Here is a 23,601-nt window from a genome sequence, read left to right on the forward strand (position 1 = left end):
CGAGAAACCACCATGGCGCGAGGGGGCGTGTGCGTAAAGCGAGCGGGAAGGGAGGGAGCGGGGGGGGAGGAAGGCGCCCTGCCGCGCGAGGGTTGAGCCGGCACGAGCGTCACGTGACGGCGGCAGCCCCCCCCAGCCCCCCCGACCGTCTCTACCTCCCCCCCTCACGTGACCCGGTTTGTTGTTGTTGCTGCCTCCGCGGGGCGGGTGCCCGCGTGGGCGGCGGCGCGGTCACGTGGCGGGTTTAAATCGCTCCCTGGGGGTGGGGGAGGGGGCTGTGGCGGAGGCGCTGCTGCGCGCTGCGCCGGGCGGGCGGGAGGGAGGGGGGCGGCGGCGGTTGCTACTCCAAGATGGCGGACGAGGAGACTCCGCTCCTCCGTCCGTGCGACGGCGGCCCCGGCGGCGCGGCCGAGAGCGCCGAGCCCGCTCCGAAGCGCCAGCGCCTGGACTCGGAAGACGGCGGCTGCGGGCGGGGCGCGGCGCCCGCCCAGCGCCCGGACCGGGGCTCGGGGCCGCCGCCGCCCGCCGCCGCCGCTCTGGCGGCGGCGGAGCTGCCGGGTGAGGCGGCGGCCGTGACCGCCGATGGCGGCGGCCGGGCGGCGGCGCAGGAGGAGGAGGAGGAGGAGAACGAGGAAGCGGCGGCGGCGGCGGTCTGGAGCGGCGCAGACAATAGGGCCGGGCTGCGGGGCCTGCCCCGGGCGGAGCCGCCTCCGCAGCCGCGGCAGCGGGGCCGGGGGGAGGGGGCGGAGGCGGCGCCCGGCGAAGAGGCGGCGGAGGCGGCGGCGGCCATTGGCTGCGGGCGGGCGCAGCGTTCAAACGGGGCGGCCGAGGCGCCGGCCCCGCATCCCGGTGAGGACCCCATCCCTCCCTTCCTCCGCTCGGCCCGGCGAGGACGGGCCGCGGGCCGCCCCCTCACGGCCGGGAGGAGGCGGGCCCGGCCGCGGCGGGCGGGGTCCCTCCCTCCCTCCCTCCTTCCCCCCTTCCCCGCGCGGGCTCTCCCCGCGGGCGCCTCGCCGCGGCGGCCGCCCGGGGCTCTCCCGGCCCAGCCGTACCGGGCGGCTGACGGGGAGGCTGGGCGCTCGCCTTGCCGGGGCCCGGGGTGGGGGTGGTGGAGGAGGACCGTGCGGGGGCGACCACCGAGCGCACGCCGTGCTCCTTTGGTCGCCTTGTCCACCGTAGGTTGAACGCGAGCTCCAGCGAGCAGCTGCGTCCCTTTTTTCCAAACCTAACCGATTCTAATTCTGATCGGTCCTTGTCAAAGCCGGGTGTTTCTTGTGCTGGGCTTCGTGGAAGGAGATCGACTCGGCTCCCATCTCTGAAAACGCTTATTTTGCTGTGTTGCTGGCAACAAGTTATTAAAAATGAAAAATGATAAGCCCCGTTTCCTTTTCACAATTTCCGCCGCGATAGTCGTTTTATTTCTGTTTCTTGGAAACTTCTACAGAGAGCACAGGAGCGGCAGTCTTGAACCATTCTTTAAATGACTTCAAGTTACAGTCTTGGTTAAGATTTCAGTGACTGCAGCACAAAACTAAGCTATAATCTTCTAAAAAGCTTCTTTGCGGATCGTGTTCGAAGCACACTGTTTGGGCAGTATCGGTATGAAAGTACCTTGCATTGCATTATTGAAACAGATAGCTTTTGAGGGGTTTTGTTGTTGTTGTTGTTGTTCATCTTGGTTTTTAAGGTTGTGCTTCAGAAAGACTTCTTAAAAGGAATAAGATACTGCGTTCTGCCAGTACAGTCTTTCCATTTTATCCTGGAATGCAGTTAAAGATGCTCTTTACCTTTAACTCCATAGTAAAAACTCTACAGAAAATTTCTGCCTGTGCAAAAGCAATCCAAAAGGGAACAGAGCTGTATGACAAGCTTGGAACAGCCTGGGTATTTAAAAACTTCATTGGAGCAGTGCAAGAGTAAAGCTAATGAGCTCTTATCAGTGCCTCACGTGAAGCTTTTTTGCTCCAGTTACTCAGATCCTCAGGCATGTTTTGCTGTGGATTGCTTAGTTCTGGCAAGCATTCCCTTTAGTCCTTTGAGGAATCGAATGAATTCACAGGGAGTGTTACAGTTTTAACTGGTACTTTAGCCTACTTGTGTCTGTCACGGTGTTGCTTAAATACAATACAATGTGACCTGTATATGATGAGTCTTTAACAACATAAGCTTTGATTCTTTATACAGATACAGTAGATGTAAAGGTCATTTTAGTAAAACTGGCACTTCATGCTTACTGATGTGTACTAATCAACTTTTTTCTTCATAATGCTTTTTGGATAATATGTTCACTGACTTCATGCATAATGAGATGGAAGTGAAATGCTGTAAATACGTAGATTAGTAATAAGAAATAGTAATGTCAGTGAGCACCTGTGGTCTCAGAAGAACAAGACAGCAAGTACCAAAAGCAAATTTCTGTCCTCTACCTCTTTCCATTCTAATCAGAATAAAATATTTATGCCAACAAGGGAAAGAACAGGACAACACAATCTCTGAATAAAAAAATGATGGTGTTTTGTGGTGTTCTTTATTTAAAAGTAAAGTGAAGTAACAGCTAAAATATTGTAGGGGTTTATTCAAGTAGAGATTGAAAAGTAGTATAGTGATTCTTTGCTTTAGAGAGCATGACTGAAACTTGCTCTCCTTTGTTTGTAGTCTTAGATTTTTCAACAAATTAAGCTACAGTTGCTGTGGCTATTTCTAATAAAGCCAATAGAAAAAGTTTAGTCTAAATTCTAATAAGCTGTTCAGGTTAAAATTTAGATTTCCCCTTAAATATTAGCTTAGTAAGGCGTGCTGTAAGACAAGTATCTCGTTCTTCTTTGGACTCCTTCATCTAGATACGTGATGAAGTTAGATTGAGTTTCTCTGGCTTAAGGCCATGAGCTGAGCTGCAGTAACTATGAAGTACTCTAAGCCAAACCCAACTGCAGGGTAAAATGGATGAGAAACTTGGTTAAGGTGGTTCAAGGTAGCACATTTTCTGTCATAACTGAAATATCATACAAGTGTGTATGTGGTCGCCTATTGCAGCTCAGCTGCAAGATAATAACCCGACAAAATTCTGTAACTTAGTTGTATTCATGTGTATTTATTTCTTTTAAAATACTATGCTCTTGAAACCTAGTCAAAGATTGGTCTATTAATGATGACACATTTTTGGTTTAGCCAATTTCTCAGTGAGCTGAATGAAGTGAAAATTGTAAGAGAAAGGATTTTTTAGTTGCGCTTTTAAAGCATTTGGATTTTTTTTAAGGTACAAAATCCTTAATGCCCAGCACTTTATAGAATGAAAATTTCACTAAGGTCAACATCCAGCCCACTGAAGCCCAGTATTAAGGTAGCAAATTCTGCAGTAACTCTACTGAAGTCTTGAAAGCATATCTATAAACTCAAAAAAAGTAGAAGTTTTCTGTGTCTAAGTGACAAAACTGCCTATTTGTAATTAGTTGCAATCAAATTTAAAAGCATACAATTTTAGGTTTTGTCATATATTTAAATATATATCTGTGCCTTTTGGCTAAGTGTAACCCGTCATTGTTGTGCTGTCTTGCAGATAACTTCCTTTTTAGTGATGAAATCATAGCCAATGGTTTTCACTCCTGTGATAGTGATGAAGATGACAGAGCCTCACATGCAAGTTCTAGTGATTGGACCCCAAGACCACGTATAGGTAGAAGCCTATATAATGTTCTCGGATGCTGTCTGCCTTTGAACAGTTACTTAATTCTTCCCGGTCTTCAAGTGATTTCTTCTGTTGCAAAAAAATTGGCAGTTGCTGCTTTTGAGCTGCTTAGAGTTGTTGACTGTACTCTGTATGTTATTTAAGGAGTTTAAAAATGAACCTCTTTACACTTGCTCTATTTTGATTCAAATTGTCAATGTCTTTTTTGTATAGAAATCCTGCCATGATCCATATTAAAAACATACACATAGACTCGCTAAATTGAACAGATTTATGGCATATTTCTAGCCTATTTACTTAGCATTAGTTCTTTAAGGAACAAGAAGATGATTCTTGCACGATTTTAGCCAATCTGTAGGGCTCACTGTCCTAAGTGTTACATCAGTTTGGGAATTATTAGTCTGCATACATATTGCATATTAGCAACAGATAAGTTAAGCAAGACAGTTAGGAACTCAGTAGAAAGTTCTTGTCTTGCACGGAGGCAAGGTAACTGCTAAGGTCACTGGTGATTTGTGTGGGACAGTGGCTTCCAGGGTGCAGTGGGGCTGGGACTTGAGGTCTTTTACACAGGTGTGATAATGCCACAGCGTTCATTTTGCCAGTATTGATAAGAATAGCAGCAAGAAAACACATTATGATAACACAATATTCCACTTAAAATCTGCCCATATGTTGTCTTTGCTGATCCCTCATTATAGGATCACTGTTGGCACCTTTTGGGTAAATATGTATAACAGTTGTTTTCTTTACATGTATTGTAGCTAGCCTTAGTGATAGCTATTTGGGTCCTCTTAGTTTAGTTTCTTAAGATTTACCTGTTTTTCTTCTACAGCTCTAATCTCGAGTCTTTCTGGAAAGATTGATTTGATGGCTTTAGGAGGTCATGTCTGAAATCATTAGTGTTAGACTAAAAGAACAACAAAAATCCATGGCTTGGTGGGCTCTATTTGTCTCTTTAGAGTGATGTTTTATAATATGACTAGAAAGTATATGTATGTTTGTTGTCTTCAACTTACTACTGTAAATACCTTACAAAATGTTGGAAAAATACAAATGAAGCCATAAAATGGAGATACATTATGAAAAATAATAATAAATAAGTAAAAACTCTAGCTATACTATCACCTCAGAATTTAGACCAAAACATACAGGGGTTTTGATGAACGAAGCATTAAATTGGATTAATAAAATTGTAGTAGGAAGCATTAACAAATGGGATGATGATGATGGTAATCATCTGAATACTTGACTCAGTTTTAAATATTTATATTTTTTTTATTTTCTTAGGTCCCTACACTTTTGTTCAGCAGCATCTCATGTTAGGTACAGATCCACGGACAATTCTGAAAGACCTGCTACCCGAAACAATCCCTCCACCTGAACTGGATGATATGACACTGTGGCAAATAGTTATAAACATTCTTTCAGAACCACCAAAAAGAAAAAAACGAAAAGATATTAATACTATTGATGATGCTGTGAAACTATTACAAGAATGCAAAAAAATAATGGTCTTGACTGGAGCTGGGGTACGTATTGCTGCAATGACAGTGAGAGAATATGTAGACAGTTGGTTAAATACTTATGCACTGCTTTACAGCATGCAGGTGATGTGACCCTCACAGCATTCATAATCAAATAATTGTGCTAGATGGGAAGAGGAGGCACAGCTTTCCGCTAGAACGATGCACACTGCAAGACTGGAGCTTAAGTTGGAAATTACAAGATCTCTCTTCTTATAACAAAATATTCTTAAACATTTAAACTCTTATACAGTTGCTTCCATGCAAAATAGTTATGGAATTAGATCACACCTACCTGTTTCAGAACATTTTCTATCCTAGTCATTTTTTAATTTGAAACAAAGGTAATGACTTTTTAAACAAAATGTCAGTGGATCTCTTAAAACACCTGATGGAGCTAGAGGGACTAAAAGAATAGGACTCAAAAAGAAAAAAAGAGTTGGGGACGGTTATAAGGAGCATTTGATTAGATTTCAGTAGACTGAATTTTACTTTTAACATGTGCCACTCTTATGATGGTAATAAGATTACTCACTGTTTTACTAAAGAACATATTTAAACTGTTGTACATTTGCAGCTTTGTATCTATGTACCAGATCATGAAAAGTCAATCATTTTTTGCTTCTGTTGTTCATACACAGAGGGCGTGACGCCATTCAGAAAAGATGAGTGATTCAAATCAGCTTGTCAGAAAAGTACTGCTACTTCTATTACCGAATCTTGCTCTTTCAATGATTGCTATCATTCACCTGTTTCTCCTCCTCTTCCCACAGTATTTTGGGGTAGTCTGAGACAATAAATTTTAGTCTTTATTGACTACTACAATGCTTTGATAAACAATGTTTGTTTATCAATGGTTGTTTATCAAAAGGGGTTTATTCATCAAAAGTAAGAATCTATTCTGTTACTGTGTTAACATGTTAATAAAAACAAAAACCAAAAAAACCCAACCACCTTGTCTAAGCCGAAGTTTGCAGATCAATGAACACTTACTAATCAAATTTAATGCAATAGTATTTTAAATTTTCGTTCACTTCTCACAAAAATTCCAGTAGTAAACATAAGGCCTGGTGTCCTATTACTGCCTGTACAGATTGTACTCAAGGATTTTTTTGTCCAGTTGTCAAACTTTGTTTCTGTGCTGTTTCTCCTGCTTGTGATTTGGGAATTATTACATTGGTCCACAAAAAGGAGGGGAAAAAAAAAAAAAAAGGAAAAAAAAGGAAGAAAAATAAATATAGAGAACCCAGACTGGTTTTGTTCTTAATGTCTCTGAGCACTGTGAGCATACAGAAGTGTGGTTTCCCAAATAGTTTGTATCATAGCAACTCTATAGCCGAATATGTAGTTTTGCTTATTTCAGATTGCAAAAATATATTTCAGGTGTCTGTGTCTTGTGGAATACCTGACTTTAGATCAAGAGATGGCATCTATGCACGCCTTGCTGTAGACTTCCCAGACCTTCCAGATCCTCAAGCAATGTTTGATATAGAATACTTCAGAAAGGATCCCAGGCCATTTTTTAAGTTTGCAAAGGTACGGTTTTCCAACAGTTCTTATCTTGGTCAGTAAAGACAGATGACAGTATTAAAATGCATAAATCAGGTATAAAAATATTCTGTTAACAAAATGGTATCTTTGTCTTTTTTTTATAAACAAGATAGAAAAATATGTTAATATATTGAATTTACTTTAGTGAGAGACCTCATTCAGTAGCGTAATAACTCCTTGGGCACGTCTTTGCAATGTATCAATTCTATATCCACAGTGTTACTTCAGTCATTGTATGCAATCACATCTTAGCCTTATTAGAAATATTTAGCAACATTCTCTTGTTTTTATGCTCATTTTTACTGTTCCTGTTATAAGTTCATTATATATACAAGCATTCTAGACAGTGTCTCCAATTTCAGAGAGGATAAATAAAAGCTTGTAGTTATTTGATCAAACCTCAATAATCTTAGCTGCTGTTACTTTCTCTGAAAAATGAAAGAATATGAGAAACTTTTGGCCAGCACATGAGAAATGTGGAAAACTACATTTGAATTTGATATACTATGGCATGCTCTTCCATGTCATATCATACATTCACATTTTATCACTGTATTTACAGTAAAGAGGACTAAAGCAGTTTCATGCACTAATAAGTTTGTTCTTGTTTCAGGTTTTGATATAGCTGTCATAAGGATCTGTACATCTTAGAGAATTAAAGCCCTTTTGCAGGGACTGTGTTCATTTAAAAAGGAGAACACAGCAGTTTTTGGAAAGATGTTAGTGTTATTAAACAGTTTAAAAAGCAGAGAGTACTTATCTGAGACATGAAGGAATTGTAGAAGCTGTAGACATATGTACAGACAAAAAAATAAATGCATTTAGTCTGGAATTTCCTCAGGACAAAAAAAAAATCAAAACAAAAATGTTACAAGAATTACTGCAGGATCAGTAAGGACTTGTGAAAATCAATCACTACTAGTTGTGGTCACTTTTTCTTCCCTTCGCTTACAATTTATACAACTGCTCTATTGTGTTATAAAGATTGGAAAAGAAAAATCAATGCATTCTTCAGCTGCTTGGATTTCTCTGAAAGCCTCCTGTCCAGATACTAATGTATTTTGATGCTCCTTAGTATACTCAGTTCCTTGGTTTTTTTTAATATTTAAAACAAGCAAAGCAAAACAAAGAAAAAAACCCAACACCACCCCCCCCCCCAAAAAAACCCACCAAAAACCCCAAAGAACCCAAATCTCACAGCAAACAAAAAAACCCAACTTACTTGAAGCCTGTCTGTACACAGGTTTTACCAGAATAGTCCAAATCCAGTTTGGCTGATACTTTTTTACAAAAATAATTTCTCGTCCTTCTCCTTTTCTGTCTGTCAGCTCAGTTAGAATATTGATTTCTTATTCTATGAGATCTTAAGTTCCTTTAATTCTAGGGGCAAAGAACAATCAAATAAATTTGCAGAGCTCAGTGGCAGAATGTGTCTTGCTTCTTCAGACTAAGATATATAAGCTGTTAGGACTACAAGAATATCTGATTCTAATTGTGTAATAGCCTAGTCATAATCTAGATAATAGCACCATGAGCAATCAGGGATCGTTGCTGCAGTTACCCCGAAGACCCACGTAGCTTCAGAATTATGAGTAACTTGAAATATTTTTGGGAAAAACAAATGCTTTCAAAAAGTCTTTTTTGTTTGTTAATAGGCTATATGGTAGCTGAAGGCAGAGCTGTCACAAAGATTAATTTAACAGTTCACTGTTGTGCTAGAACTTTTGGTTCAGCTTTAAGCATCTACTGGTAAAGGTAGGCAGCAGCCTCCTTCTTGCTAACTTTCTTTTGGCCAGTGACTCTTGCGTTTTTTCTGTAAAAAAGCCTCACTTTCCCAGGTGAGCCTCCAGCCCAGTTGCTGTTCAGTGGTGAGAGAGTGACTGGAGAGCAGAGGGTCTGGAATTCAAGTTCCTCCCCTAAATAATTGCTCCTGAGCAATGGAGTGGTGGTGCCACTGCTGAAGTCCTCCTAGTCGCACAGCAATCAGAGGTACCACCTGGGGTGGTCAACTCTAGATAGAGGTTCCTAGTGTGAAGCTTTCAGCTGGGTGCCCATGTTTAATTTTTCCTTTTGGCAGGCTCCTTGTTCCCTGTGAGCAAACATCAAATCATTCTACAAATGTGCCTGTTTTTTAACATATGCTCTTTGGATATACCTACCTCCTCTACCTTGATCTAATGGAAGGGCTAAGCATCTATCAGGCACAGTGGAATTGCTCTGCTAAGCCATATGGTTTTAACTTGATGACTACTGTTAACTGGCTAACTTAGCAAAGCTGCTCTGAGTGTTCCCTGTCTTCCGCTTTATATCCAATGCCATTCTGCTTTCTGGGCTTCCAACTTGTAGGAATAGCTGCTAATAATGCTGAGGAGTAAAAACTGCTTATCCCAAACCAAAAGATCAGAATCCAAATTCCTCATTAAACTTTTTTCAGACTGCAGTTAAACCGTATATGTTTCTAATAACAAATATTGAGGTTACTTGACACTTACAAAGGAAGAAGAGCCTTCCTATTTCATAATTTTCAAAACCAAAAAAGATCTAAACCTTGCTTTTATGCTGTGTGAAGAACAAAACACCAGCTTGCATGGAGCAATTCATCCTGACATGATCAGAAGCTCAGCTGTTGAAAGAAGAGTCGGATCTGAGAGAAATGGCAAAATGCAAAGGGAGTGACAACATTAACTGCTGACATAATCATTATTGATAATATTTAGCTCTGTGTGAATTGCTGCAGTTGGAATAAAGACATTGTGTATCCATTTACACTTTCTAATGTACTTTTGAATTCCCTAGGAAATCTACCCAGGACAATTCCAGCCATCTCTCTGTCACAAGTTCATAGCTTTGATGGATAAAGAAGGAAAACTACTTCGCAACTATACTCAGAACATAGACACATTGGAACAGGTTGCAGGGATTCAAAGGATAATACAGTGTCATGGTTAGTGCTTTTAGTTTCACTTTTCTTGTTCTATGTATAGGAATTATTTTTACTGGTGCATGTGACAAGGTAATTACTATTGGAATTAATTTTTTTTTTTTTTTCTTGAATTGGTTATCTCTTGGCAACAAGTATTCTGCTTTTAAAATGTTGATTATTTTTTTTTTAATGTAGCTTAAGTATTTAAATCAGAAGTGTTTCAAGAGGAAATATTTTTTTCAGAAATTATGCTTGATAAATGGTGGTGTTTGTCTATCAGTGAAGATCCACACCCTGTTTGCACAAGCTTAGACCTTAACTTTTAAACTGTATTTGATGCTTCTTTGTATAGGTCTCTCTCACTGTCTATCAATGAAATAGAGTTTGGCTGCTACCTGATTCTTTATTTAGGCTATATTCCATTGAAATCGTAAAATATCCTGACACTTCGGTGACTTTATCTTGTGTGTAAAATATGGTGGATTAATCACCAGTTCAGTTCAACTGAAGATCATCTTGTTACACCTTCAGTGTCATATGCATTCTGCAATTATGATACCAAATTAAGTGGAATCTCTTAATTAGTTGCTCAATACACTTTCCATTTCCAAGGACTTGCAAAGGTCAAGCTAAAAGTCCAAGGATTCATTTTTAAGGAAAGGATGCAGAAAGTTAGTTCTTAAAATGCACATTTGGATCCTTTAGTAGACTTCTAGCAAATAAGTTGTTTAAAAGCAGCGTTGGCATGTTTGTAAGACCTGTCTGTATAATTCCACCTCTTCCAGGGACCAAACTCTCTTGGTTTCCTTCTCTACAAAGCTTAGCTCAGTACCAAATTAATAATTTTTTTTTTTCAGACAGAGCAAACATGATGCTCTGTCGTGGTGACCAAACAGCACACAGTAGAATTCTCCCTGTCAGGTAACCCAAATCTAGTGCTAGTTTCCATTTGTACTTAGTGTGTCATGTATTTTCTTTTGGTTGTCATTCCATATGAGGTATTTACCATGGAATTCTTACATGGTTGTGTTCTTGCACACCACTGCCATGCTCAAGCTTCCCATTTTTTCAGTTGCACGCTACAGTAATTAGATTTCAGACCATGTCCTGTATAAGTTGATTATAAGTTAAAAAGATTCTTTAAAAACACGCTATGGACTTCTGAGACTTTGAGATTTTGAGGCCTTCAAAAATTAGCAAAGGTTGTTTTGAGCACATCAAGCTTTATCTGACATATGGTTATGCTGCTCTTCAACAAATGCTAGTTGACTAATGGTAGTGGCTAAAGAGAAACTGAAACTCTGTTACATTAGGGTTCATACTGCTGTATTTATTCTATCTTTTTTGCCTAGCTGTGGCAATGGCAAGTTAATCATGAGTGTGCCAAATGAGAAGGACCCTTGTAATGATTTGGGGAGTTTGTGTATGAACCTTGGAACCCATTTCACACTGCAGACCTACAGTAAAGTTGCTACTATAAAAACTACTGTATCCTAGATGCATTTTCTGAATTTAAAATGGCTATTGCATTCAGCCAACATGTCTGGAATTAGATCACATTCCTTGCTATTACTGTAGCTGAATGATCAGAGGCAGTGGCCTGCTGGCTACACGACTCGTGCGTGGGGCAGCATAACTTCTTGATCAAGTCCTTCTGACGGTGAAAAATAACTCGCATAATAGAGTTACAAGTAGGTAGCAAAAGATGCCTCAGACAGGGTTAGGTCTGCTAGCCTGACAGACATGTCCCTAACACCCTGTATAAAGGCCTAGATTATTACTATAAACAAATTATAATGAGCAAATAACTGTCATACTTCTCGTAGTCTTTGGAATCCCTCAAGTTCCGGGAATTGCAATGCTGAGCAAGCGTTTCAGAAGCTGTGCACTTTCCACACCAGCTGTGATTAGCAGACCTGAACTGCCAGTTGTTCATAAATTATCTGCTCCAAGTTTTTCTGTGCTTTCGCTGTCTTTGTCTTACCCAGACACAATATCCTCAAAGCATATTTTGATGTTGCACTTAGCCCCAGAATCCCTTCATTTAGCAGTGTAAGTGTTGGTTGGCTGCTGTGTGTAGGTTATGAGCAGAAAACATCTTTCATTTGGGTGGCTTAAAATAGTAGTCCAGATAAAGTTTTGGTACCAGTGGTTTTTAGCTGTTCCTAGCTTCTGCAAAGCTTTCAACATCTTAATGATTACCTTTCTAAAAGTTTCCTTTTGAAGGGAGACTTTTGTACCTCCCTATACATTACTCAGTCACAGGGCTTTCTTACTGCCCTCATATCACCATTAGAAATTGGAGAGTTCCAGACTTTTGCTGTATGAGTGACACATTGCAGTGCAGGGTCAGGTTTTTTTTTTAACCCCTTGTTTAATGGTTAGGAGAAAATCTGTCAATTTTTCTACTTTATTCTTCAGCACTCTGTCAACTTCTAGCATTATTCTTTCCACAGATAAAAGGCCCTGTAGGCTTACCTCTCCTGGACATGTACGCACCAAAAGGCCGCTCTAGTTTGCCACAGTGACTCCACACTGTGTATTTTCATGTGTGTTAGCCACCTGATAAGCTTTCCCTTTAGACAGATAGAGACACGAATGTTCTACCAGATACCTGGGCATCACCTTCAGCTGCTTCAGAAACAGGCCGGTTAGAGCTACCAAGTGGCTGGATGGAGCAATGAACTTAAAGATGGTCTTGCCAAATAATAAACACAGTAGCTAAGCTGGATGCTAAGTTCAGAGCAGTATTTCAATTTGAACAATACAGCTGTAACTTCTCACTTCTGCTGAAAGGAACACTGCTGCTATTTAGTTGCCTATAGTGAAGTCTTTACTAATGCATTTTCTTAGTTATTTTGCCCTACAGTTTCTTGAGTTCGTGTGGGTTCATGTTCTGCTGCTGCTGTTTGCAGAGCTGTCAGCACTACTGTTAGTTGTGTACGGAGGAGAAGGGAAGGTTCTCTTCTCCCCTCCTTGTATATCCTTGCACGAGTTGGGGGAATGAAAGGACACAATATAGTTTGTGTTGACATGCATGTGGCATATCACTTTTCCTAAAACAAGATGTCTGCTGACTAACATCTAGAAGAACTACTTTTAGTAGTACAAGTATCTTCTCTTAATTTTACATTACTTTTTAATGACCAATTTTTATAGCACTGCAACATAACAGCCTTTGTGTCAAAATAGCTTGGGCAAAAAGACCATATCTGAATGACTGAAAAATCCTTAATTCTACCATACGGGTTTTTCCCCTCAGGTTCCTTTGCAACAGCTTCCTGCCTGATCTGTAAATACAAAGTTGATTGTGAAGTTGTTCGAGGAGATATTTTCAATCAGGTAAAAAATTTATTTCAACTCACTGCAGCTTTCTAATAAGTAATTCTCTCTCTCTCTCAAAAAAAAAATCAACCACAAACCCAAAACACCACGCTTGGATTGCTTAAAAGATCTGCTTTTAAAAGGCTACATATCTTTGCATGTGTCATAAAAGTGCCTATCTGTATTTTAGCATTTCCTCTAGTATTTAAAAGTATACTCAAATACCATACTGCAAAAATTAGGTAATGGGAAAAAGCAGAACAAAACCATAAGAGTCCATTTTTAGTAGCACCTCCGAGAAAAGCAGAGGTTAAAATGGTAAGTAGAATGTTGGATTTATACCTGTTATATGTTAATCTGAACTCACAGTCACACTGAGAAAGCTTCCTTAACCATTTATAACATCGGTTGTTCTTTGAGCATTTACCTATGTTAAAAAAATGTTTAAACAGTAGATGATGCATGGAGCTATTGCTAACTACAGAGCAGCCTCTGCAAGGAAGAGGATCAAATGAGATGTCAGACATTGCTTTCTAGGATTTCTGAACTATTCCATATTCCGAACTCCCCACATCTGGCTGTGAAGTGCCCCAGGGCCAAGGCAGGAGTTAGTGCTGCTCTGTCAGAGCAGATTAACTTTTGGCTTGGCAAGACCCTCTTTGCTCTTCTTCCCCTTCTTTTGAAGGAACAGAGATAATGATTCTCTGATCAAAAATACCTTGTTTATACAAACTGAAGGGACTCTTTTCTGCAGGCTCATGGTTTTTTGGTAAATGCTTGGAGTCCACAGTTTCAACTTTAGATGAGAAGCATGGAAGGGATGTAAATCTTTCAGGTATTATATTTGAAATGGAACTCGATGAAAGCCTTTCAGAAGAGATGTTTGAGTTAAAGCTGTAAGAAATGTGAATCTTGTAAGCCTGAAGCTTTGTAACACTGAAATATTGGATGTGAAATCTGGTTTACTCTGCTATTAAGAGTATTATTTTTGAGAACTTTTTATCTTACAGATGTTTGCTGCTCCTTTACCTTCAAAGCCAGCTGGTTGGAGTTTAGGTTTTCTTCATTCTAAACAACCTTCCTAAGCATGTTGTAATTTTCTGGTTTGATTGTTAGTGGTCGGGTCTCCTTTTCCTAGCACCGCTTTAATCACTGTATGTTCATGTGCTGAACCAAACTTCTGCCCCAATGGCCCCTCCCTGCTGGTGGTCAGTAATGGAAGCATGGGGAAGTGGAGAGAAGCTGCTTGTAGCAATACTTATGCGTAATGAGAACAAAGAGGGTTCTTACTCCCGAGATGAGACTGAAGAACCATTTTTACACTCAATCTCTTAGCCCTAACCTTACAGTATTGTTGCCAGGTATATCTTTCCAGGGCAGGCCCTAGCTGTAATACTGAATTATTTTCATAATGCAAAATAAATATGGTTATTGCCAAATATAATTGCACACAACAAGAAATAAAGCTATTGACAGAAAATAGATCCTTCCTCCTTTATGCCTGAAAAAAAATTTTTTCTATTTGCCATCATTATCTTTATTCCATAGCCTGCATTTCCCAAACCGGTGCCATGCAGTTTCTTTTTCTTTTGGCTCTCTAGAATATAGAATTTGGTTCCTTAGATACCAGAAGAAACCTTTTCTATACTTAGGAAGCGAAACACTGTCCATTTCAACAGCCTTGTTCCCTAACAAGTCCTCCTTCACAAAAATGGGTTTGGCACCTGGCTCCCAATAGATAGTCCAGTTTCTAGTTTCTGCTACCCTCCACTACTTGGAAGTTCAGTTATACGTGGCCTCAGGTCCTTAGTTGTCCCTAAAAATACTACCTTTCCTTTGCTCTGGCCCGTCCCCTGATGGTCGTAAGTGCTTCACAAAGAAGTAAGTCTAGCTGGCATCTTTCTGCCAGGATTTCCTTTCAACATATTATAGACTGAGAATTGTTTGAGATCATCTGCTTAGAAAACTAGCAATTTCTTGTTGCTGCTCTTCATTCTTTTACCACTTGCAAGATAATGTGCTAGTTCCCTGTAGCATGATCCTTTCTCTTGGTTGCTGTACACAGCCATCCTTCTGGATGAGAAGCAGCAGCAGTTATAAATCATACAAAGAACTTCTGAGTAAAGCAATTGTCAGTCACTTCTAAAAATATCACTTTTACTTTGCTTTTGACTATTTTAGGCAGTTTCAAGATATAGTGAAAGGGTCTCAGATTTAGGAAGAAAAGGCCCAAGAAATGGAAAACATGCACCAGTTCTTGGATATTCTTAATCTTTACTAATCTCATTGATGTTATCTGTATATCAAAAATGAGAAATTCCATTTCTCTTTTGTTAGACAAATACATCAGCAGAGGTGGTGGGGTTTTGGGGGAGTGCTGCTTCTGGAGGGAAAGAGGACCCTAGGCAATTGAGTGGCCAATTATCTAGCTTTAACTTCTTGGTATCAATTTCAGCTCTTGGAATAGATCTTCCCCCTTACTGACGACCTTTCTGAGGATTAGCAGAGAAGCTGGTGAGTAGTGTAGTGTTGAAACACATTTATGGGCCCATTATAGTGACTCAAATGATTTGATAGGGACATCAGTTGCTCTACAGAGATCCGCTAAGTCACAAATCGTTGGACTTCCTGTGAGAAATGATGGAAACAGAATTAATATTACTTGGTCTCTTTAAACCAAAAGTTAGAGGTCTTCATTTCATCTTCCTCCTAATACAGAGCAAATTATTGTCCCTCCTTAAGCTTCCAACTGAAAGGGCAAAAGCATCACTAACATTAGTGGAAGAGACAGTGGGGTAAAAAGTTTCAAAAAGGTTTAAGCTGTTTGTGTGTTATGAGCTCTCTTTCTAATATGTAAAGATCTGAGGAAAAAGTCCAAGATTCATTCCACCCATCTGTTCCTTTTTGGGGAATTCTTTAGTTGGTTTCCCTTGAGCATAGGGTTACTAGATGCTCTTTGGCTTGGGTATGTGGTGAAGCTTTCCTCCATACCAACTCCTAGTTCTTGTGCCATATTGCTTCTTACGCATCCCACCCACAAGGTTTTCTTCAAAGAAGGATTGGATTCTTTGTTCAAAGACTTAAATTTTTGGGAAAGGTCCTTTGACACTAGAGGAAGGCCTTTTAGTTGTGACGTTTTCTCATCTGAAAAGCATTGTCTTCTGTCCTACTGCAGGCATCCATAAACTAGTTCTTTGATTTAAACTTTCTAAGTTCTCTATTATTTTTTTCTGTATATGTTCTCTGTACAAGAGGGAGTTGTTATGCATTTAAATGTCAGTTTTCATATATTTTCCTATTACAGTAGGTAATATACATCTCTTTACACCTTTACGTAGGACTAATTTGCTTGTGATGACTGCTAGAGGATTGCAGCTACATTTAGCTCCTTAGATTTATTCTGGGGTATCCTATTTTAATGTTACAGCTGAGAAGACTTGAACTACTTGAAAGAAAAATTGCTCAGTACTAATTGAAGTATTGTCTGTACATATATCACTCACCTCCTTCCTTTTCTTCTCTCTGAAAAAGTCTCACGATAGGAAGGTGTTGAAAGAGGTCCCAAAGGTCAGAAAATCCTCCAATTTCAGGAGGAAAGGGAGCCTACTTCTTTACAAATGTAGCTCTCGTCCACTTTTTTAGTGAACGAGGATTCTGCTCTGTTTTTGGAGGAATTGGAAAAGTTTAAAATGGAGACCAAACAAAAGTTCTTTCCTATGTTCTTGTCCCATATGCTTTTTGCCAGCCACCTGCTACAGTGCTGTGTTGTTTTATGAGTGTAACACACATATCCTCTTGGAGGAACAGAGAAAGTAGAGGGGTAAAGCTCTGCAATATATTCTTTGATTAGGAAGGGGGTTATATCAGATCCTGTAATGGAAACTGATAGTGAAATCTAAGTTTTTGCTCCAATTAAACCAAGAAAAATATATTCCTATCAAATAGGAGGTAATTACTCATTGGTGCTGAGCTTGACTTCTGGACTTGGGCTTAGTTGCCAGGTAAGAACTGTGGTGTAGATCTGCGTGGTTTCTCCCTTTTGACTCCCTCTCTATTCCTGGTGTAGTTTTATTTCTGTGTGCAGTTGCTGCAGGCTAGAGTAAGAAATGTACTTGTCTGTGTAGCCACAGAAAAAAGAAATGAGGAAATACCACTGAAAGTCCCCTGTCTTTTGCCAAAATAAGTCACTGTGAATTGCTAAAATCTGATGTTTTCAAGGGCGCAGCCTTGAATTGTAGTAATGGAAGCTGTTCTACTGCAGGTTGTACCTAGATGTCCCAGATGTCCACCTGATGAACCGCTCGCTATTATGAAGCCAGACATAGTGTTCTTTGGAGAGAACTTACCCGAGCAGTTCCATCGTGCCATGAAGTATGACAAAAATGAAGTTGATCTCCTTATTGTCATTGGGTCTTCACTGAAAGTAAGACCAGTAGCATTGATTCCAAGTAAGTGACTATCTCCGGTAGTATTTTCTTCCAAAAATTTGGATCACAAGTGAAATTCTCAGTTTAGAGCTCTGAGAAATGCTTTTGGCTTGATTCAGTGAAGAAACTAGATTAAGCATCTAGTTTTCTAAGATGAAAACTGATTGCCTGCGTAAAGCTGAAATGCAAAATAGAGGAAGTAAGAAATTGTAAGTGCTTTTTCTGCACTCCAGGCAGATCTCAAGATAATGAAATGATAATCTGAAAAACTACTCTCCTAAAACTTGAATGACTTTGTTCTGAGATTCAATTCATTTCTCTCCCTGCTTGCAATATGCTTTCAGAGTTACTTGCAAGATTTAGAAAGGAATTGTCTTTAAAAAGTTAAATGTAGTATCAAAAAATTGGATCAAGTACATCAGGTGTCTTGAGTTGTAGCTTATTTTAAAGTCAGTACTTAATAATACACAGTGGGCATTATATAGTGTGTCACTATTTGGATCCTTAGCTTTTAAAAGTGATATGGAAAAACATCTCTGCTAACGTACTTTATAGAAAAATGCCCTTCAGAAAGGCTGACAAAACACCATGACAGGTGATTTATTTGCCTACTGAATGCAAGACTTACTAGTACTAAAAAAAATTCTCTTCACGTGTAAGCCCGAGGAGGACATGTGCTTAGCATCTGCTATTAACTGGAAACAGTACCACATCCATGGCCCTTGTAGCAACATCCTCTTTGCTATATACGAGGCAAAGCCTAGTGTTTGGGCTGATGGGAAATGCGTAAGGACTGGAAAGTGAGGATCCACTACCCAAACCATTGCTCTTTCTGTGCCCTAGAACTGGGTTTCATTAGCTGGTTATCTCAGGAATCGATGCTAGGTTACCAAACTGGTGGGGTTTGGAAACCTAAATGTCAGAAATGAGTTGAGCAACCCTGTATGGTGTAAATTGTACATGGAAATATTTTGACCTAATGAAGGGGATGTCATTTACCAGCAGTATGTTCTTCATGAGCACTTAAGTACATAAAATGAATGCACAAAATCAACGTAATTCTTCTAAGAGATTATAGTACTAATTTTAGTAATCTTTTTACACTTGACCAAACATTGCTGTAGTCAATATTTCTGTGCATGTGTTTCTCGGTGATTGAGATTCCACTTTTTACTGGAAAAAAACGGGGAAAAGTCCAGACAGGCTACCGGTGAAGGTATGAAAAGAAGTCTGAGGAGTCAAGCTTTCTAAGTAGATCTCTGCTGAAAGTAAAACTGAAGTGACTAGCTTTAAATTCTTTTTTCTATATATAGGTTCCATCCCCCATGAAGTGCCTCAGATCTTAATTAATAGGGAGCCTTTGCCTCATCTACACTTTGACGTGGAGCTTCTTGGAGACTGTGATGTTATTATTAATGAATTATGTCAAAGGCTAGGTAGTGAATATACAAAACTTTGCTACAACTCGGTAAAACTTTCAGAAATAACAGAAAAGCCTCCACGAACGCACAAGGAGCTCGAAATGCACTCTTCCGAGCTACCGCCTACCCCTTTAAACATTTCAGAAGGCTCTAGTTCACCAGAAAGAATGACTCCACCAGATACTTCAGTGGTGTCTTCAGAACACCCAGCTGAACGTAAGGTAGAAAACTGTGATCCTGCCTCAGAGACTAAAGGGACCTGCGCAGAGGAAAAGCTTCAGGACACACAGACGTCATCAGAAAACCCTGAAAATCCTACTAGTGAACTAATGAACTCTGAAACAATGAAGGAAAATGGATCTAACAACGGAGAAAACAAAGAAAAAAATGAGATATTGAGGAAGTGCTGGGTAAACAGATCTGCAAAAGAACAGATTAGCAAAAGGCTGGACGGTAAGCATTAATTCATCCCAGTATTTTCCATTTTTTGGCCGAGATGTTTATTCTAGACCTATTTAAAGCAATACATAAGTTACCCTTGAGGGAATCAGTGGGTTTTGCTGGTTATTTTTGTTCAGACAAGCGTCTACATAACTCATCACTGTATCGTTTCTTTCTTTTAGAGAAGCCAGTAGGAAATTTTTTTGTAATTCATAATAGGTTTTATAACCAGCGATTACATACTCCCTAAAAAGATCAAAGTTTAGGAGGTTCAAGGTAGGTACCAAAAAATAAATCAGTTTCTAACATTTTCAAATGCATTTTCAGAAAGTTAATTTGATCCTCGGGTGTTAAGAAGCTGGTTGCACTAGGTCATAATTTGGTATGGCAGTAGAACTGAAAGATGAAGTCATGATAGGAGTTGAAAAGCAAATCTCACTGCTGGAGCCAGGCATGTTTGGAAGGAAACTTTAAGACTTTCCAAGGAAGCCTTCCAGTATGCAGTCTCTTAACTAGTTTAAGGAGTTCTCACACTAGAAAATCATTGTGGATGAAGAGCCAGGTATTAAATTGCAGCTTTCTGAAGCAAAGGCTGTTTTTAAACTTTGTCAAATACTCTGTGCAGTAGGTTCCATTTCTGCTACAAGTAATGGAAATCTAGCTGTGAATACCTGTACCAATGAAAAAAAGCTGCTAGACATTTAAGTTTAAATGCTCTTTTGTGTCAAAGGGAGGGGCGAGAAGGAATGCCAAGTGAAGCATTTGTTTTGTGCTTCATAATAAATACACATACATTGAAATAAGTGCATTTCTAATGTAATCTGATTTGTCAGTTAAGTTTCACTGTTGAAAATACATATATGCAGGTGCCTTCTAACCAGAAGTCTGCACGATCTTGTATGAATGTTTTATTTTAGCCTTTTATTGACTTTTGGAATTCTGTTTCAGGTACTCAGTATCTATTTTTACCACCAAATCGCTATATTTTCCACGGTGCTGAGGTATACTCAGATTCTGAAGATGATATCATATCTTCTAGTTCTTGCGGGAGTAGTAGCGAAAGCGGCTCATGTCGTAGTCAGAGCTTAGATGTGGAGGATGAGAGTGAGATCGAAGAGTTTTACAATGGCATAGAGGATGAGGATGCTCCTGAAAGGGAAGAGGAACCTGGATTTGGGGAAGATGGAGTTGAACAAGATGAATCGGCAGCTGATGAATCAGCTTATACAAACGAAGCTGCAGGGACTGATCATCTGAGCAACAAGCTGTAAAGTGATCACTGACTGGTTACAGGAACTTTCCACCAGCATTAGGAGCTTTGGCATGTCAGAATGAATGTTTACGTCTGAATTTAGAGCAACAAAAACATAAGGATGTAGTGTTTATAAATAACTAAAACAGATTTTCATGCTTAGTTTTTTACCTTTTTCAATAAAATTCTATTACTGCGCACTCAACACTAACTCATCTTTTTTTTTTAAGGTACTAGGAATATCTAAACAATTGTCACTATGTTCACTTTTAAGTTCATCTGTCTGATCAGGCATCCATGTATATAATACATATTTTTGCTTAATGAATTTCAGCTTATGTTATTTTTAAACAGTTTTGAAAAAGCCATTGGAATGTTAAACTAATATAAAGGGAACAGCTAATTTAGACCAAAGAATGGTATTTTCACACCTCTTGCTTTGTAACAGTTTGGTTTATTTAAAACCTTCTTATGCTTCTGCTAAACCTTTCATTCTCACCTAGTCTGTCATTAAACACTGGCATTTTCCAAGACCTACTGTGGCAGCTAATTTTTTGCTTTAACAGTTTCTTTGTATGTTTGAGACATACTTAAATGTGAGTAGGTAGTTAAATGGAAACAAGACAGTGAGCACTTGAGAAATCCTATGGTTTTTAGGCTGATCAAGAAGCACTGTGAAAACGCTTGGGTTACCGAGTTTCATACTTCCTGTGGATATGATGTGATGTTGACATGGGCTCCTTTGCAATTACAATACCAGCATTTTAAACAAAATGGATCCCCCACGGTAGAAGTTTTTCACGTTGCATACAGAAGTCAAACATAGCAGTGCAGCTTGCATTAAAAATAGCAGTTGATAAATTGCCAGGGCTCTAATGTGGAAGCTAGGCTGAGTTTAGAATAGCATTTCTACCAGCACGCAAGAAGGCGCAAAAAGATGAGCTCTTCCTTTATACTTATCGATGCAACAAAACCAGGAGCAACTAACTCAGATAGCAAGAGCCTCTGCTTACGCTGCTGCTTGGATAAAACACAAATTCATAACCTAACCAGGCAGGACACTGTTCTGAGGTCACATCTCCAGTTGGGAAAATAATCTTCCACCTGCTAGCTCCACCTTGCATATTAAAAGCAAAGCAGCTACTCAAATTATTACATCGTAGATTCAAGTGCTAGGCTGCCTTAAAACTGGACGTTGCAACTTTTCAAGTGCAGATTGTTTCCAAGCCTTTAGAACTATTTTGTAAAATTGCACAGTGCAGTAGTAAGTGAAACAGCATTTTTCTATAAACCACTTTTTCAACATTGGCCCAAATGAACTCTACGATGTAGATCATTCATATACTTTGCTTTAATATTTATTACATTTTGGAAGATGTATAGTCGCTGTTCTTTGAACATAAGACACATCAGTTAATAAATATTTAAGAACAGCCTCCTGTATTCATCAGAAAATGTTGGCATGTTGTCTCATTGTCCAAGTTTAATACAGCTCTTATTTGGCTACACTAAAGAATGCAATATGTTTAGTTTTCACTTGCATGTCACAATGTCTTAGTTTGTGCTATAGGAGATATTTTAAATTGAAATACTTTGTTTTAAATTATTTTTACAGTGAGGATTGTTTCCTGCTCTTTTATATTGTATATAGTGTCTTTTATGTAATCTACTGGCATATGTTTTGTAGAAGACTGTTTAAAATGACTGGCTATCTTCCTGCAACTTTTGAAATACAAAACCAGTGTTTTATACTCGTACACTCTGTTCTAAAGTCTATTAAAATTGTCATTTGATTTCTGGTTTCTGTTAATTTCTAGTTAGATCTTAAAAACTTAACAAAAGATGCCCTGTAAAGTCAAGGTATACCCTAGCTAATGTGAGGCATTACATAGTAAATTGGTTTTTTTCCATCTGCCCCCAAAAGCCTGACTGAAGGAAGGTACTCTGCACTGTCGGTAAAACGGCCTCCTAAACCACAATGCAGCGTCGTCCTTTAGAAAACTACTTCTCTCCTTTCAAACCCTACGTTAACTTTGGATGTATTTACTGAACAAGAGCGTTTATTTCTGCTGGTGTTCCGGTACCTCGCAGCTCTGCCGCCCTTTCTCTACCCAGCCCAAAGCTTCCTCCATGTCTGGTACTCGCTGCTCTCACCCCAACCCTGCCCAGCCACGTCCAGGAGAACCTTCCCGTAAGGAACCTGCCCCACACAGGAGCTCGGGCCACGTTTTGCCATCACATACACAAGGCTTTCACTTGCGTTTCATCTTCACGCAGGCAATGCCGACAGGTAAAGCCCCAGTTTCCCTTTGGGCAGTGGTCTCCCCCGCCCGGCACAGCCGCGGCCGAAGCCCTGCTGCAGCGAGGGCTGCCTGGGGCAGTCTCGGGTTTGTCCCGTGGCTTCCCAGGGGGCTATGGCTGTACCAACCCCCCCAGATCCTGCAAAGCTCCATTCCTGTTGGCCCTCGGGGGCCAGGGCCCGGTTTCAGTGGTTTCCACTATGTAACACCTTACTATTTTGACGATTCCGCTGTACTTCTGAACCACCATCCCTCAAATATAAATTACATTTGTATTAGGGAAAAAAAAAAAGAAAAAAGTTTATAAAAAAACTTACACACAAGACATGAAATAAAGTCTTAAAAATCTTAAGAATTTTTTACAGAGATAATGTTTCCCTATCAATTGCTTATTACTCTGAGAGGACCTGAAAGCATTTTTCCTGTCGAATAAAACAGCTGCACCTTTTTCAACATCTAGATGAGGAAGTTCTGCTTTTTGTTCTTTCTCATATCCTTGCCAACATTATTTGAATGGAGGAGCAACCCCAAACTATAATGTGTCACCTTATTCCTCCATTTCACACACTATCCCTGTAGTGAAGCTGTCATCCTTAAACACTCTTTAAAACAATCATAAGGCAAAGGATGGGGATGAGGAAACATTCGCTATCACAGCTCTTTGTTATCCCCAAGTATTCAGCATCTTTCTTACATGAAATTCATCTGGAAGCACGAAAGAGCATGTTCAGTTCCAGCTGTAATTTGTACA

At 39.9% G+C, this 23,601-nt stretch overlaps 1 protein-coding gene across 3 annotated transcripts; it reads left to right on the top strand.

Moving 5' to 3' along the window:
• The first annotated feature begins 330 nt into the window (after positions 1 to 330).
• On the top strand, positions 331 to 22,343 carry SIRT1 (sirtuin 1). 3 transcript variants are annotated; one of them, XM_075025303.1, is made up of 10 exons: positions 737 to 849; positions 1,180 to 1,599; positions 3,557 to 3,673; positions 4,976 to 5,217; positions 6,595 to 6,747; positions 9,559 to 9,706; positions 12,948 to 13,027; positions 17,271 to 17,457; positions 18,750 to 19,310; positions 20,247 to 22,343. In XM_075025303.1, the coding sequence occupies exons 4-10, from the start codon at positions 5,005 to 5,007 to the stop codon at positions 20,567 to 20,569; spliced, it is 1,665 nt and encodes a 554-aa protein (XP_074881404.1). In that variant the 5' UTR covers positions 737 to 849; positions 1,180 to 1,599; positions 3,557 to 3,673; positions 4,976 to 5,004; the 3' UTR covers positions 20,570 to 22,343. The 3 variants fall into 3 exon arrangements, with proteins under 3 accessions (XP_074881402.1, XP_074881403.1, XP_074881404.1); XM_075025301.1 differs by lacking the exon at positions 1,180 to 1,599 and having other exon boundaries at positions 331 to 849; XM_075025302.1 differs by having other exon boundaries at positions 700 to 1,599.
• The last annotated feature ends 1,258 nt before the right edge of the window (positions 22,344 to 23,601 follow it).

The sequence above is a fragment of the Buteo buteo genome, chromosome 4 (genome assembly GCF_964188355.1).
Source record: "Buteo buteo chromosome 4, bButBut1.hap1.1, whole genome shotgun sequence".
Lineage (NCBI taxonomy): Eukaryota > Metazoa > Chordata > Aves > Accipitriformes > Accipitridae > Buteo > Buteo buteo.

Coding starts and splice junctions, on each gene's coding strand:
- SIRT1 (XM_075025301.1), top strand. CDS start 351: ATGGCGGACGAGGAGACTCCGCTCCTCCGTCCGTGCGACGGCGGCCCC. Junction 6,748..9,558: donor CATTTTTTAAGTTTGCAAAG/GTACGGTTTTCC, acceptor TGAATTCCCTAG/GAAATCTACCCAGGACAATT. Junction 9,707..12,947: donor AAGGATAATACAGTGTCATG/GTTAGTGCTTTT, acceptor TTTTCCCCTCAG/GTTCCTTTGCAACAGCTTCC.